This window comes from Taurulus bubalis, assembly GCF_910589615.1.
Source record: "Taurulus bubalis genome assembly, chromosome: 3".
Taxonomy (NCBI): domain Eukaryota; kingdom Metazoa; phylum Chordata; class Actinopteri; order Perciformes; family Cottidae; genus Taurulus; species Taurulus bubalis.
In genome coordinates, this window is record NC_136591.1 from 37919686 (window position 1) to 37937677 (window position 17992).

General features: G+C 43.8%; 2 protein-coding genes across 2 annotated transcripts in view; one reads left to right on the plus strand and one right to left on the minus strand.

Annotated features, from left to right (window-relative positions):
• col4a6 (collagen, type IV, alpha 6) overlaps positions 1-13889 on the minus strand; it is a 106482-nt gene extending 92593 nt beyond the window's left edge. The window contains exons 1-2 of the mRNA XM_079215832.1: positions 13812-13889; positions 13575-13620 (exon numbers count right to left, since the gene is read on the minus strand). Of these exons, the coding sequence (XP_079071958.1) occupies positions 13575-13620; positions 13812-13822 (57 nt within the window). The 5' untranslated portion in view covers positions 13823-13889. The remainder of the gene's footprint in view (positions 1-13574; positions 13621-13811) is intronic.
• A 3004-nt stretch (positions 13890-16893) lies between these two features.
• Positions 16894-17992, plus strand: part of col4a5 (collagen, type IV, alpha 5 (Alport syndrome)) — a 46560-nt gene continuing 45461 nt past the window's right edge. The window contains exon 1 of the mRNA XM_079215442.1: positions 16894-17083. Within this exon, the coding sequence (XP_079071568.1) occupies positions 16994-17083 (90 nt within the window). The 5' untranslated portion in view covers positions 16894-16993. The remainder of the gene's footprint in view (positions 17084-17992) is intronic.

The window sequence follows — 17992 nt, forward strand, 5'->3', positions numbered from 1 at the left end:
CGGAAAACCCAAAATCCACTTCTCCTCCTGCAGAACATGAATCTGAGAAACTCCCTTCGGTTCCTATACAGATATGGCAACGCTGACATAACTAACAGTACATGTGAGGACGACTGAAGTAGATTAGAGACACACATACTGATATAAACATGGAGGCTCAATAAGAGGAACACCTCTCTGTATGATGTCATGATGTCACAGACTGTTGAAATGTCAAAGCCCCAATGAGGGAATTATTTGGGAAACATTTGCTTTTTCAACGTTTCCATTCTAGCACTAGAATGAGTTTGTATGGAAATAGATATGCAGCAGAAATCAATGCCGCGGGCCTTTAAAATACATCAAACTCAACAGCAAATACACAAGAGACAGTAGAAAAAACTCACTCAACAATACATTAAAAACTCAAAGCTCAGAATTTCTCAATAAAAACGGCTTCAGTTTGAGTTTAAAATGATCCTATTCAGGATCCAGTTAGATTTCATCTTTGTTATTCATCAATATCGCGTCTTATTCGTTACATATATCCATAATAATGAACTGCTCTACAATGATATTCTCCATTGTTGGTGTTTAAATAGAGAGATTATTCAATATTTATTCAAAAAAGTTCAAATGAGTTAAAAAAGAGAGGGGGGAGTGAAAGGGGAGGAGGCGAGGAAAGGAAAGAAGAGGTGCAGACAGGTGTGCGACCTCTTCAAGGAGCTGGAGGGCAGCGGGGGTAGGAGGTGGTGGTCGGGACGGGGGGGGGGGGAGGGGGGTTGGGGGGGCATTGTAGCTATGGCGATGACATGGAATGTTCACGTCGCCCCTGGCAACGCTTCATTAGCTTGTTTCGACCCTCGCGGGGCTGATGGATGCTGAGTCCAGACCTGTCCCCCCTCTTCGCCGTCTGTCACGGACGCCGGTGGGATCCGGGAATGCCCGGACATTCCTGGAGGAGAGGAAAGGAGAGGAGGCGCTCCAGGAGGAAAATACCTGGGGCGGCAATTCCCATCAGGAATATTGTCATTTTAGAAATATGTTGGACCTGGAGGCTTAATTTGAGTTTCCAGATTTTACGGCTATGATTGATTCATCTGCAGATTATTCTCTCAATATCCCATCAATCACTTGGGCCATAAAAAAAATGCCAGGGAAAGAGTTACTTAGCTGCCAAATATGTCGGCTTTTTTTGCTTAAAACTATTAAATAAGACTCATATTTTGTGGAGCTCCTTCTCCAAACGTGTTTTTTTAAGTTTCGGAAGGTCAGCATGGCCATTTTCTCACCATGCAGGAGCAGATATTGTTTTCGAAATATGCACTTAATAAGCTTACGCTGTGTACACAATATTGCAAAAGCCTGCTCATTCCATCACACGAGGCTGAAAGGGATGAATGAAGAACGTAGTCTCGGTCACAACAAAGGTAATAGTTGGGCTGGATTTGTATATATTTTTTAAATCTAATTCACCTCATAACAAAAAGGAGTGAATGCTAAAGTGAGGAAGTTTTTGCAATCTGAGCCGACCCCTGTGAAGTCTTTTTGCGTTCCGAAAAATGTTGGCAAAAGAACGCACATTTTTCCGCGCAGACCCTGAGCATCGTGCTCTTGCAGGCGCCCCAAAATTACACTTTGAACACTCTGCCAGTCGGCGCTGAGTATCGGCTCATCTTCCAGCGCGCTGAGCGAATGTTTGTGGCCTGCAGGTCTTCATCTTGGCTCGGTGGCATTCATGACCTTTGCGTTCAAACGACGGAGAGTCTTTAAAGCGATGTCAAAGTCATGTGAGATCATGGAAGAGGGGGCAGAAGTCATATTAGGCAATGGAGGAGGTATGCAAATTAAAAATGTTACTTTCAGAGATGCGTCGCTAAAAGGGCAATACGTGTCTTTTCTGTTGCCTCATTGATCCAGTTCATCCTAGTTCTAAATAAACAGATGTAATTTCACTACCTGACTTACTTTTGGGACAGTTAGGGTTATATATCGAAAGCTGGAAACATGCAAAATTGGCGACCGGCTTTTTAAAAATCAGTTTGAGGTTCTTATAAAATGAACGTCTTTGGACTTTCTCACAACTAAACAATTAAAAAAAACATTAACTGCACAATAAAGCACTTTGAATGGCGCACATTGCAGCCTGGTGCAATCTACCTCCAGTAGATTGAAGTGAATATTGTTATGAACTTATGAAAGTCATGCAGAACTAAATATGGCCAAAATGTTGCTTTTTTTTCTACATTTTGTGCAGATAATGTGAGGGAGCTCACTAGCACATGCACACATAATGAAACCTCACCTCACCCCCTTCCACTTGTGTGTCTCTATCTCTCTCTCACACACACACACACACACACACACACACACACAGCTCTCTGGCCAGCTAGAGCGTGAGCGAGTGAGCTATTTTAGGAACAAGAGGAGCCAGCTAAATAAATACGAGAAGCAACTGCACTCTGTTGACAAACACACTGACCCCGGTTACGGCACGCTGCCGGTTTGCAGCCATAGAAGAAGAAGAAAAAAAAGGCCACCGCACAGCACGGAGTTTCTAGCGACGACATTTGAAGTTGTTTCTAATGCAAATCCAGGAGATAAGAGGATCCCCCGCCCTTCAGGAAGCGGTATTGTTTTGCAGTGAGTCGGCACAATGATCATCTGTCCCCCCCCCCCCCCCCCCCCTCATTAGCGGCCCGTTTGGGGCCACAAGTGGGCAACGGGGGAACGGAGCCAGAGGACCAGCGGAGGCCCTTCACTCACTGCGGGATGAATGGCGTTGAAGCTAAGAGCACGAGGCTGGAGGCGAAGTGGGTGGGAAACGGTGCCAGGTAGTGTTAAGCTGCTACAATGAGAGCTATGCTGGCCGGCCTCTAACTGGTTAAACAGATGGGTTTAAGGCTGTGTGTGTGTGTGTGTGTGTGTGTGTGTGTGTGTGTGTGTGTGTGTGTGTGTGTGTGTGGCTTTGAATTGAAACACTGTAATTATTGTAAATAAAACATTGATTTGTGGTTGTAATGAAGTAACACTTTTTTTTTTTTACTATTTCATTTCATTCTGGATAATTTCATCGCAAACAAGCATGTGAATTTTGTGGAAAATTCATATTTCCCTCGTGAGATTTCATTCAAATGACAATAATTTCAACTATGATTAATTCACATACAGGTACATGTGTTTTATGGGGCAAAATCTTGTTTTCTTTTTTTTTTTACACGCACAGAAACATGAAATTCCCATGCAAATACAAAATCTTCCCATCGCTAAAGATATTAAACAAATGCTGTGTGCACGTAGACGCTGGAGCTTGTTTACACGGCAGGTAGAGTTCTCGAGAAAGCTCTTTGCACCGGTTGACGGTGATTTAAAAAGGGGACCGGGCCCAGAACCCTGGGAACAAGAGCTCTTTGTTTCGGGTGACGTTACAGCGCTACACCTGCCAAAAGTCCCCTGACACTAGCTTGCGTGTCCCACAGCCAGGTACGAAGCCCGAGTTAGCGCCGGAGGAACTGGGCCAGAGTCCCGCCAGGAGCGGCGGGTCGAGGCCGGCGGGGCGAGTCTCCTTTATGGGCGCGTGCCAGAGGATGCAGTGACCCGGTCCGCTGGAAATATCCCCTCGAAAAGCCTTTAAAAACAGCCACTACTCCCCCGTAAACAAGCCTCTGGGAGTTCCTGTTTTAAAAACCGCAGGATACGAATGTTCTGGAGGCTTTCACACATTGGAAAAGAGAGAGTTATAAGACTGCAGTTCAAAAGTTACTAAGATGCCAATAAAGAGACAATCAATCAATCAATCACAGTTGAGTAAGAGTTCGAATTAAAAGACTAAAGAGTGACTGCTGCTCATCACCGGATGATGAATAGTGCTGGTGGGGTTCAACTGCAGGGCGGGGAGATACTAAGCATACTAAATTACAGCTGACTGATGTGAACGTTCCCCCTCTGGAGAGGCCTAGGAGACAAATTCAGAAGTCTCTCGGATTTATGACTTAAGATTGATTGTTGTTGAGTTTTCCGCTGATTGACAAAAGGTGAGTCCGGTGGGTACGAGAGCCGTGTCTTGAGGTTGACCCATAATGCAATGCTTTTAAACTCACAGAGGAGCAACATAGAACTTTCTACGAAAACTTCAAATATGGTTTGTGTGGTAAATGTGTTTTATATTCGTTTTAACAAGCAGTAGAATGTATCGTTAAACCTGCAGAACAACCCATAAGTTCCACAGTTTTCCTGCTGACTTTAACACCGATCCTTTGACTTTATTATATCCCATTATCACCCATAACCGAGTATGATCATTGCCCTCAAGGAGAGGGCAAAAATAAAGTGCAATAACACGATATAGGCTACTATGAGATCAACAATACTTCTGACACAAAGGCAGAATAAGTGATAAAAGATATATAAAAGTGAGATATATAGCAAACAAAACATGAAAAGAAGACAAGAAGAAGAGGAAGGTAATTCCCAAATGTCTGGTGGTAACAAGCAACAGAATATCTGCTGCTCAGATTCAGTGTAAAATGTGTTTTGAGGCATTACATCTACAAGTTATTGCCTTGGATGCATCAACTCATACAACAATAAGCCAGGTATAGCCAGAGGCTGTTTTTCCGCCTTCAAAGCATGTGGCATCATCAACTTTGGCAGTGAAGTTATCACAAAAGAGAAGTGAAAAAAGCGAGACAAATACAGACAAGCTGGCGTAAGAAGAATCCAATAAAGTCGGTACCCATGTGCAACAGAAACAGAGGTATGTTGTTTACTTTGAATCTCCGAGGGAGTCGACGGAGGTTGTTACCTGTGCTGCCTGGATTACCTGGCTGGCACACGGAGAGAGGGAGTGAAGGATGAGTGAGAGACAAAGACGGGGGAGGGGGAGGATCCTTAATTACAGGGTCAGGCGGAGACACAGTGAGGCGGTAATAGCACACAATAACTGACACATCTGATGTGCCGATGATAGTGTTCCTATCACAGTGGGACATGTGTGCTGTGGCTCGCCTCACCACGGTGACGGTAACCAGGGAAACACAGACTGGGCGGAGGGGGCGGGACTTGTCAATTGTGAAAGATTGGGAGGAAAGTTATTTAATTTAAGTAAAAATTGAGTTTGTGAGGAGAAATTCATCCTTACGGGTAAGAACAAACATGGCCGCCGCCATAGTTTGTTGTGCTCGGTTAAGAAATATGAGCTGATATGTTCTTGCTTCAAACCTGATTGTTTTGTGTCCTTGTATGTGGTGAAGGTGTTGCCTTTACGCTTATATGTTTATATCCGATGACACAACTGCAAAACTACGGAAAAAAAGATTTACTAAAAGCTAATGGGCTAACTGGCTAACGAGCTAACGTTCGACGACAGTGATTCCTGGCCTGTTAGCTTTAGCTGATTTAATCCGTCTTTAAAGCTTCAACACAAACTGAAAGTAAAGAAAGACGACGAAAAACTACTGGAGAAAGAGCGTTTTAGCAAAGCTCCTGCCACTCACAAGGGTTAAAGCTAACGCTGCCACGCTAAAGGTAAACTTAAACAGGCTAGAAGTGCTGTGCACACATTTGTTTTGGTTCGGTCCCCGTTAGCTGGCGACCATAGATGTCGGGGCTGCTACCAAACGGGTAAACATCAGCACCTGCACCTTCACTACCCACAGAGATGACAATACCGGGGACTCAAGTATGTTATTAACGTCTTGATTAAAGAGCATTAGCGGTAATTAGAAAGCCAGTCGCAAAACACACACACACACACACCTTGTCCCCAGAGGAGCTGGCGGTTCAGACCACCACCACAGTACACTGACAAACAAAAGAAGATGTGTTCCCTCGGCACCGGCATGCATACGGTAATTGCAGTGAAAAATGTTTGACTTAAAGAGGCTGCTGTTGGTGTCTAATGCCAGAGTAATGATGTTGCAAGGGGGGAAAAGTGGAGCATCAAAGCAAAGCGGGAATTGAATCTGTCAGGCTCTCTGACTTCAAAACAAACTGAAAGTCCTCGAGGGGTATGAGGTAGGGCGGGTAAAATCAACCATAAATCAGACCTGATGAAGCGCCATTATCACTTATTTGGTTTAGCGGATGATGCTGGAAACGGGCTTGATGAATTAGCTGGAAGACGCTAAAAAAACGACTTGCAAGGTTGAGGGGATTGCTCACATCGGTGCAGCTTCAAGCAGCCAAATCCGTCCACATCTAAGATGATGATGAGGGACTCTTGCCAGGGGGGCGCGGGGGAGTAGGATGTTGCAAGAAAAGTAAAGAAAGGAGCGACGAGTAAAAAGCTTGAAAGGGACAAGATAAACAAAAGATGAAGCAAGGAACAGGGAGAATGAAAGACAAGATAGAAAGGAGGGGAAACCCAACGAGTGGGGAGAAGTAGATTGGAGGTGTAATCCTTCTGAAGTGCAAACAGCCCCAAGGGAGCGATGGCATTAAGGGGAAGGGACCGGGCACGTCCAACAAGCTCCGACAGCTCTCCCGCCGAGCATGCAGGCAGCCGAGTGCTGCCCCACCTCAGCTCCTCTCTGACAAGCCTAAAGACCTTCACAAACACACCCCCGAGGCCCGCACATAGATGGAATACCCCGCCTCCCACCCCACCACCTCTTCTTCTTCTTCTTCTACTTCTTCCCGCTGCTCTCCCTCTCTATCGGAGGTGTTTCTGCTCGTCTTCGTAGCCAAAGTGCGATAAACAAATCTGGAGAAGAAAAAAAAGCGGGCGGTGGAATGTTAAGCCGACGCCGCGGCCCAGAGTCCCCGCTTGCCTTTGTGCTCGCACGACCTCCGACCCCTGGAGTTCACCGCGACCAATCGGGGGACAAACTCGCAGCGTGTGCTTCGTCAAAAGAGAAAGAGGAAGAGTGGGGGGGGTCCGATATGAGAGGGTGGCGGTGCAAAGGACTTGGGGGTGTCGGTGGGTTCCTTGTCCGTTGCCACAACTTTTATCTTTGATGGGTTTGGCATCAGAATACCCGTTTGCACCAGCTGCCAAAACTCACAAGACCTTCAGTGCCATCAAATCTGATAAAGAAAACCCATAAATAAAGTGGAACCGCAACTCAATCATTTCTAGGACCTATTGGAGACGGCCAAGCCACTTAATCAGATATATTAGAGGGAGAGAATCGTCATTTTAATCATCCTCAAAAATCATTTCCAAAAACAAGCTGCACCAAAGAAAACAGTTTCTGCATTTGGATCATACCTGTAAACATGAACAGAAGAACACAGGGTTCGTTCCAGGAGGTGTAGGCATCTGAAGCATGACAGGTGGGATGGGTTTTTGGGAGGATTGCCCAACGCAAACAGCGTTACCAAGAGAAGGATGAGCACACAGATGAAGAGGAGGGAACGGGAGGACAGAAGGCAGCGTCTGTCAACATCTACGCCAACGCTACTCTCTCTCTGTTGTTTTTGGATGTTCTGACAAATTCTTATGAGGTCTTAAGGATCACTGAGCTTGTATCGCATTCTTCAGAGTTACAGATGATGCTCGTGCAAGCGTCTTACTAATAATGCGTGACCTCATGTAACGGTTCGTATGATATCAGTTGCTCCTCATTTTGTGTGCGTTTTCCTATTAAAGACAGCACCACCATGCAGTCAGTCTTTTCAAAATGAACTTCCATCTTTACGGGAAACAACTTCGGTTCGGATTCGACTAAACTATTGAATTAGGTTGAGGAAAAGACCGTTGCTTGGGTTGAAATAACTACAAAAGTGCTAATAAAACGCACATCGCTGCATCTACCCAGCTATCAATACTTTTAAACCAATAAAACTCAACATAAAATACCAAATCTTAGCAATGTTGATCGGTAATTAGTAGTTGGAACTCACATATGAAGCAAAACTGTCAAACAAGCATTGGTTCCAGCTTCTCAAATCAGTTTTAAACAGTTGTAAAGTAATGTTTTTTAGTGAAGGAGAATATTTTTGACAAGCTCCAGCTCCTGCGTTGTGTTCAGGTACTCTGCTGCTCTCTGGTTTTCGTGCATCTCTTTTTCCATACTTGATATTTGAGCATATCTTTATTTGTGTACCACTGCTGTGGCATAAAAAAGGGCTTTCATCCCACCTGCCTGGTCAAAACACACAACTACGGAGTGACATGTGCAACTTTTACTGCGAAACACACACACACACACACACACACACACACACACACGCATGTGAGCGCCACACAGGCTGCAGAGTCTTGCATGTGGGCGTGGGAGAGGAATAGCAGGGGCTTTTCAACGGTACGTTAAACCTGCTATGTGTGGTTTATAGGTTTCCTAATGCACTTACTGACAAAGTATTTCCCTCTGACGGAACTACACAGAAAAGTAGGGAGAAACAGGAGTGTGTGTGTGTGTGTGTGTGTGTGGGGGGGGGGGGGGGGGGGGGGGGGGTATTCCAGCTTTGAGAACATGCAAAGAAATCAGGTTTATGGTGAGAGAGAAGGAAGCCGGCGAGGGACAGAATGATGCAGAGGGAAGAGTCATCTGCATCCTGATGCCTTCATACACACAACATGGACCACGAGCTGAGCCGGAGCAGCGTGACCCAGTCACATCAAACACACAGTCTCTCTCTCTCTCTCTCTCTCTCTCTCGCTCTCTCCCTCTCCGGACTTACCAGCCGGCTCGCTCCCTATCACATTTCAAAACAACGTCAGAACTTTTTTCACGAGCACGACTAATCTCATCTTGACCCAAATCATCAGCTCTCACACTTGTTTTCAGGCAAAAGCCTTTTGGGGAATGTGACCTACAGCGCGTACACTTCTTCCGACATCCGAGAACGGACCGGCATTCAAACCCGACAAACCCTTGGAAATATTAAAGCAATAATTTAGGTTTAATTAGGTTTGGCAGGTCTCTCTGCACCATAATCAGGTGTGTTTGTGTGGTGCTTGTCACCTCCTGTTTCTCTTTAATTGATGCTCCAATGCACATCATGAATCAGAAGCACTTAAAGAGTGGAAGACGGCTTCAGAGTGACGAACATGGAGATAAACGCTATTTTCATTCTCAAATCATCTAATTTCTGGTTTATTTTGACAGTAAAATATCTGCGGTATCTGCGAATGGGATTTTTCGTTGAGCCAATCGTCCAAAAAAAACGTACAAACATTTTCAGACATTTGGCCATTTTGCTTGAAAACTGACGATGAATGAATGATGAATCGTCAAAATGGTTGCAGATTTGTTTCAAGCCAACAGATAACCAATGCATGCTGAGCTCCTGCAGGAGGTTCAGGAGGAACCAGCTCTTGCAAATCAAAGCACACATCTAACTGGTAATGGAGGGCCTGACTTGTGGAAGCAGTGAGGGCAAAAAGAAGTGATAGGAAAAGGAAGGGGGGGTAATGATTGGGTGAAGGAGGGAGGGAGGAGGGGAGAAGGGAAAGGAAAGAGGAGGTGGGGGACTCGGCTGAGTTGGGGAGGGTCTAACAACTACAAATCAAGCAGTGATCAGTCGCCTCACTTAGCGTTTCTGGAATGTTCCAGCCTATAGCACCTGCAGGGAGTGGGAGACAGCCTGACAAGTCCTGCCAAGCTCTGGAGGAATTCAACCAAAGGGGTGGGAGGGAGGGGAGGAGGGAGGAGAGGAGGGGAGGGGGAGTAAATGGATGCCCCTGCACCGATTGGCAGTGAGCACGTTTTCAGCATCATTATTGCACTCAAGGAGGACCTACTTTCTCTGCAACAACTGGAGTTAAATGCAAATTTTTACGGACCGTGCAACACAGATACTATGAAAGAAAAGAGCTGTGCTCAATAATCAGATGCACGGAAGTAGGTTTATACAGTAAAACCAGTGTTTTTGCATATTTTCACCCATATACTCCAATCATTTTTCAGGCAGACATTTTAAATGTGCTGGTTGCAGCTTTTCAAATGTGGGGATTTTATGTTTTTTTGTTGTTCCTTAATGATAAACTGAATATGTGTGTTTCTTTGGACTGTTAATCGGATAAAACATGTAATTTAAACGATTTTGGCATACTCTAATGAAATTATGAATGCCCACTTTTCACTGCATGTACCTAAATGTAAAGGCAAACAAATAATAATTGATAAATAGAGCCAAAAATGAGCACCACTGCACTACAAATTGTGTATTTGCATAGCAAGCAATTGTGTTTTAGGAATGTAAATGTGTTTTTTTCCCCAGCACCCACTGCTTTCTATTCATTTCCGTACAGTATGAGTGTTACTTAGCACGCTTGTAATGGTGATGATGGATAAGACTTCTCAAGCAGGTCTCAATAGTCTGCTGATTGATTATCATATCACACAAAAAGTAAATACTGCGGAGCATCAGGAGGAAGACATCCAAAGAGCTAGAGCTGCACAGCAAGCATTCAAAAATGCAAAAATGTATATTTAAAGGGGATAAAAGGTGCAAAAACACTGGTATGATACTTTAAGGCGACAAATGCAACGTCTAAGAGGACAAAAATGTCCATTTCTGTCCACACAGCATATCCAAAATTGTCAAACTTGCTCTCAAACCTCCACGTGTCACCTGACAGTACGCACACACGTGTCCAACCCATCCATCTTGCATTCCAACCAACGTAAAGGCATTTCCTTCCCGTCCAGGTAGCACAGAATCACCCGCTCCAACCTTTGACTCCCTCCTCTCCTCTCCTTCCCGCCATGCCCTCCTCCCTTCTCCTCGCCATTCCTCCTCACCGGAGTGTGATGTTTTCTCTGCGCCAACAGCTGTGTCACCCTTACAGACACGTCTTGCTTTCCCTGTATGTTCACTGAAACATCATTTTTCAAAAGAAAAAAGACTGAGTGGGGAATCCGCTAGCGTTAAAATAATCTATAAATATAACAACCAGGCTGAAAAGAAAAAGTGAGCTACCGAAAAATGCCGACAGTGTGGTTTTGGGTTTGATTAATAATCATACAAAATAAACCTAAGCAGTCCAGAAGACACATATTTCTTAATGTACCGTTCTTACCTCCCACTAGCTTTTAGCTAGCTAACAGGCAGTTCAGTTAGTAAGCAAGCTAAACAATGCTAACACGCTGCTCCAAAAGATACACATATTTCCAAATGTATTGTTCTTGTGGCTCAATAAAGCTCCTGGTTGCTCTGCAGCCTGACGCTTGAGGAGAATACGTCCCGTTTTAGCATCATAACTAGCCAACAAACTAGCTTCTTCTCGTCATGCTAACTAGAAGGTGTATGACAGCTAAAAGAGGGTACGGTTGGTTGGCTAAACGCACAATTCAACTGTTTTTGTCCAACAAATGACAGACTATCTTACATTAACTGCAATCTGTAACAAGAATAGTGTTTTTATCTCAACATATAGAGGTTAAACAAGCTTAACAAGTAACCAACAATGTCACATGTTGAGAGAAATGCAATGGCGCCTGGGTTAGGTATTTTATCCTCATCATTTTTGACATTTTTTATTTGCTTTACCTCCAATTTCCACAAGTAAATGGTTATATTCAGACTCATAAACTAATATTTGTATATCAGTAAGTTACAAATGTTCTTTAAAAGTATATGTGAGCATAAAGACCGTTCCTATGCTTTCAGTACACTCGGGCTGGACCACAGCGATACCCAAAGACACAGTTACCGAGGCAACGACAGGCCCAGACCACCCAATGAACTCATCTGGCCGTCACTCACCACACACACACACACACACATACACACGCGCGCACATATATCTATCCACTCAGCCACCCACACACACACACACACATACATACAACACAAAACAACGGGGAGGTGGGGAAGTGGGTGGAGGAGTCAATTCAAAGTCAATGCAGCTCCTTCTGATGAGTCCCATTGAGACGCAGGAAGCTTGTTGCTGCTGATTCACGTTAATGTTTCCACATCGGCGTCTCTGACTCACTCTTCTAAAGCAAGGCACTACCTCTGCTGCGGTTGAGGGTTTGAGTCCCTCTGCAGTTCAATGAGGAAGTCCGGCACATTATGTTTTAGTTTTTTAGGTACTTTTACTTGAGTTTTTATCATAACATGCTACTTTATTCTTCTACTGCAAATACTACTTCCTCCCCACTTCATTTTCTTCCCTTTTATCACTAGTTGATTTATATACTTTTACATTTAAAGATCAACATAAACATACAATTATAACGGATTGTATGTATGAACTAATACGAGTTGGACCAAGTACAACAGTAATTATTACATATAAAGTATAAAAACATCTGTAATTCCTACTTACATAACATATACAATATCTTTTACTGAATGATATATGCTGAATACTACTTTTACTTAAAGTGTTTTTTTTAATACTTTATTGAGACACAGACTGTGATGAGTCAGGTTAAGTTTTGGAGAGAATGCAGCTTTACACCCATTACCTCCCAAATTAGAATAAGAAAGAGCAGCGCTGCTGTTTGCGGGCGTCAACAAACATGTTATCCAAAGTGTCTTATAGTCAGAAGGAAGTGTTCAAATATCTTTATTTTAAGTTAAAGTAGCAATAATCAGCAACAAGTCAAAGAAATTGTAAGATTGTACTTCTATATATTGTCACATTTAAGCAGTAAATAAACATTTCTTGGATGATAATGTCGTAATTAACACTTTCAGCTGCTAACACCTGCGTTATAGTGTGTTATGAACATGTATTAAGTGTGTATATAGTGGTTGTAAATGCTGAATAGGAAGAGTTAACATTTAGGATATACATGGTTTTCACTGGACAGTTTCCATGGTTCAGATGTTTTACATTATGTGTTCTGATCTATTATGAATTTAAAAGTAAGATTTGAGAACATGAATTGAGAATAAAATGTGAAACAAAGCCATATGCCTTCAAACAGACCCAACACGTTATGAATGAAATAACACATAAAGGTTTAATTTGTGCACGTTTTAAGTGGCGCAAATGAAGAAATGCTCCCTGTGTGCTCCCTCGAGATGAGTCCTGCAGTTGTCTTGTAAAGGTGTGGCTTGGAAAAAAGAAGGGAAAAAAGGCTCGTTGCCTCAATAATCTCCTGATTTTAAATATTCATAAGCGGGGCGGGGTTTGAATTGCAAATGAGGCTGAGCGCGCCCACTCAAATGTGAGCTGCTTTTTTTCAGTCCCTCGGGCTACAAATAACAGCAAACTTCACACGAACGCGTGAAAAAATAATAAAAAGCATCCATAAGTTGAGAGGCAATGCACTTGGAATATTAATTTCCATAAATGACAATAAAAGGTAGTGAGAAACAGAGACTAAACTGTTAAAAGAGTTGTAGAGTATATAGCAGTGTGTCTCCTCATGCGGCAGACTGAAGACACCCACAGCGTGACGCATGGAGGATCAGGCACGTTGGAGACCTGCGCGCAGTGCACGTCTCTGACATGGACAACATGTGTGTAAAAGCCACATATGAACGTGTACTCATGCACACAAAAAATGTGTTAAACTGCCATTTAAAAAGTTTTAAAAAGTGGATTTAAGCAGAGAGGAAGGGTCAACGCTGTGAGGGAAAGTATCCAGCAAATACACAGTCCCAATGCAACACCAATGAAATCATAGTTGATATGTTGGAGAGCCACTCCACCTGAAGGAGTGCAATAATAATAAGCAAAGGGGACTTACTCCGTGCGCAGATCTCACCGCCAAGGCGACTGCTATCACACAAATCCTGCCGGAGAAATAAACATGATGTTAGTTGGTTTTACTCCGTGGTTTTCTGGCAGGTAAACTGCGCCGGAAAAATGCGCTCGGCTCAAGTGTCGCCAGACCCGAGCGCCGCGGCGCAGTCGCCGGGCGAAGCCCCGCAAACTTTCTGGAGCAATAAGTTTGAAGCGTGAGGAGGAGAAAAAAATGGCTTACAGGAATTTCATTTTTGATCCGACTGGCGGAGAGGGGGAACCGCTGGTTCGAGACTCGATCCCCTTGTCTTCACCAGCAAGGCACTTCAAACGCGCTCATCGACGGCTCCAAAAAAAAAAAAAACCCTGTCATCTATGGACAGACACAGAGAGGAGATAAAGTAGTCCCACCGCCAAACACAACCCGCATTTATACATACACACACACACACACACACGCACACTCACGCAGATCCACGCATTTAACCACAAACCACGAGGAAGAAAAAAAATATTTTTTGAGGAGATTTCTTTCATGAAATGAGAGCTTATCCAACTCACCAAAGTTGCGGCGGTGAAGTCGCTGCTGCGCTCTCCGGGCTGTTGCGCTTCGACTCAGCAGCGCACCACAGCAGCGGGGAGGGGCGGGGCCAACGCCTGTCACTCATGCCTCCATGTATACCTTTTGGCTGAAGCAGGAGAGTTTACCCACGCGCACAGACGGGGACCTCTTCGAGCTGCTTGGTGCTGCAAAAGGAGGCTCTTCAAACCGTGGAAAGGCTTCATTTTGGTGTTTAATCCAAGAAAAAAAGCAACACAAATAAATATGATAGATATTATAAAAACTTGAATTCATGTGATACTTAATTATGATCTTATAAAAAGTTTATGAAAATGTTGTCCGTTGTTTTATCCCCTTTGATATCAATACGATATCCTTAAAAAGTGAGCCTATCAATAATCACTATACTTTAACATAACCTTATGATTCTTTCAGCTACATTATCACACACATAATCAATTCAATACAGTGATCGTATACAGTATGTCTGCAATAACCAGTAAGCTGTATTTAGTGTGTGGTTTAGAGTGTGGTTGCATAATAGTTGAATCATACATTTGTAATAATCTTACACATATATGTTTTCCTTTGACTTCAAAATGATATCCTGCAACTATATATTCGAAATATAATATCTTTGTGTTGCGAGAATCGTATTTATCGTAAATGTAGCTCTTAATGAAGACACTGGTGGCCGTTAAGTGAACTGCAGTTAGCATCCTGTGGCATCGGCCAAAACAGTGACGGGACATTACACTATAATATGTCAAATTTAGAATAACGTTAGCTGCTCATGTTCCTATATTTTATTTGCACCAGTGGCTTCACGATAATAACTAGCTTGCCGTTTGCAAATGACTTCATCAGCTAACGTTACGAACCAACTCCAGATCCATGCAGCGCAGCTATGTCACAGCTAACTGGCTAACCTTAGCTTAGCTTAGCTTACAGTTAGCGATACTTGGCCGCCCCTGCTTTGCATCACTCTTGGCTAGTAGAAAGTAAGTGTTAGTGACACTTCACATCATTTATTGTTCGCTAAAATCAAAAGCGCTACGTTAGCTACACACTGTTGGCCCAGTCGGGGAGCAAAGAGGAAGGCCAAAACGGGACACTTTGGGGGTTTTCACCGCAAAAATCTCCCCTGTACTTTACAATCAGTCGACAAGCTGTTGTAGGCAACCGAGAAAGTCGGGGAAAGTCTCCGTTTATCTGCAATACATGCTAATTGTTAACATATAAGCTGACCTTTAAGTATGACTTAACATTAAAAACCCTGAACACCTCGGTCCTGATCTGCTGCTCTAAACATGGTGCAGACACAGTGACTCAGGTTGCAAACAGTCCTCATTTAGCTCTTGAATGTTCTATTTTAGTTCAACTTGACCTGAGTGAGTCTTCGACAGTTTGTCACAGCATTATAATTTACGCCCCGACAGATTTTGTTGACTTTACGCTCATGTTCCCAGTTAACGTGAAGGCATCTTTGTTCTCCTCGGAGCACCGCAGGGATCCGTCCTGGGACCTTCTTCTTTTTTTTTTTGCTCTTTGCCATATGACTTTGATGGCTTATTATTGTCATTGTTGCAAGTATTAGTATATTTATAACCCAAACTATAGCCCCAACCCTAACCCTAATTAACTGGCAACTGCTGCTGTGTCTGGTTTCAGGTCATTTGAGAGGCAGACTCACTTTAAGTCAATAAAATCAATTCATGTCAAACATATCTTAACACATATTTACCATAAGTCAACAAAGCTTTATTCTGGTGGTTCTTCGAGATATGAAATTTCTCAATTTTCTCTATTTTTCAACTTCCTCTGAATGCAGTAAGAACACCACGTAAAACATTAAGACAAACAGATAAAACAAATCAAATGCAAGTTGAGAGTGAAAGCTGTGAAATCAATTGACTCCTGGTTATTTTACAACTCCAAGCCCCCATTAAGGATGTCATCTGCATTTTAGGTGTTTTAGTGGGAACAAGACTCACTGCCATGAACATGTAATACGTCATGATGTATTGCTACATTATAAGAGAAACTGTATACTTATGTTTGTGTTTCAGGAGGTTTTGACAAACTTTTTTATATGACAGCTTCCCTCTTGCTCCATAAAAGAAGGCATTCACATGAGAAGAAGAGGATGATGTTCTTTGGGTTTGTTTAAAGTACAGTTTTTGTTCCATTCTGCCAGCAGCATCCCTCAGTCAGATGGTATTTGGCCCCCTAATAATCTGGCAGGAATGCAACATGTCCGGGCGTATATAAAATGTCAAATAAAGGTTTAATGTCAAACCTTTTTTTTTTGTGCAGCCTCAGGCGTTGGGGTTGTATTGGGGAGGCACGCAGGAGGAAGGCACCAAATCCATCCGCGCATGCGAGGTCCTAACATCAAACACTTATTTGTAATTTAATTGAGAAATATTTAAAAGACTTAATCATATGGACGAAGACGTCACACATTGGTTGCCAAAGCAAAACCACATTCCAAGACGCAATTCTTCCTAAAGCTAGTTTTTAAATGAACTTTGCCTATCTTTTGGTGTAGGTTCAGGGGGGGAGCTAATATCAGTGCGCCCTGGGTTGCGCGGGAAGTAGATCCGGCTAGGCAGTGGCAAGTCGAGGAGAGAAAAAGTTAGAGAGGGGGACTGCAGAGGCGCACGGTGCCAGAGCCAGGACCAGGACCACTGGGAGCCTCTGCGAGCGCAACAACAGCCGACAAGAAGTTTCTCATTACTCCGATTTCTCTGAAGAACAAGTGGTGCAGAGGAGGAGAGAAGGGCTATGTCACGCGACTAGAGAGCAGAGTTTGTGAGTGTTAACGCGCGCGGATCCTTGTTTTATTCACCACCACCGAGATGAATAAAGACGTGAAGAGCCTGCGACGGCTCGCCGTGCCTCTGCTCTTCCTCGCCCTGTGCGTCGCGGTGCAGCGAACCGACTCTGCGGTAAGTGCGTCCCCCCGGTTTGATTTTTTTCTTCTTGTTTGTGTTGTTGTTGTTTGTATTTTAGAGAGTTTATCGGCTTTTGAGAACCAGAGGAGGACCCTGCCTGCTCTCTCTCTCTCACCCAGCCGGCGCAGGGGCACCACCGGCTCCCACAGCCGGAGGGTTATAAATAGAGAGGCTTGCTTTAAAACAAGTGCGTCTCCTTCTGCTCTAATAATAATAATAATCATCATAACGTGCAATCATGTTGCAATGTAAGCAATGAACCCGGTTATACATTGTCTTCAGCTTTTACTGCACTTTAAAAAAAAAACTTTTTTAAACGTCGGGGACCCGTGAGCACCTTCTGCTTTGTAGTTCCATGGAAGAGTTTTCTGACCCGTTCCCTGCGCGTCACGCTCCTCTTCCTCCAGGAGGCAACGACCTGTAGCGACACGCCGACCGCGCACTGTTCTCAGCCTGCATCGCACTTAAAAAAAAACTCAACACATATATAAAATATATAGAAAAACCTGTGTGTGTGCGTGTGTGTGTGTGTAGGAGCCCGTTTCACCTAAAACACGCAGCGCGTCATGTTCCGTCCACTTCCACGTCCCAGAGGAGCGGGCACGGGATTCGTTGCTGCGTGTGTGAAGGTGCACCTCCCTTTGCAGGTGTGTGTTTTTTTTTGGCGCGTATTTAAGTATAACATACATATTTTCTTGCATTAAAAACACGCTGGCTCTGATGCTCTGCAGCCAGTTCACGTGCATCAAGGTGGAACGCGTCCCCTTTGCACTTGAGATCCAGGTGTTAGTTTTGCACTTTACTGTAAACCCGCTCCTCTCTGCGCGTGTTGGGGCTCCATCAAAGTCATCGATCCGTCAGTGTGGAGCGACTCGGCCCGAGCTCTCATGTAATATTCCAACA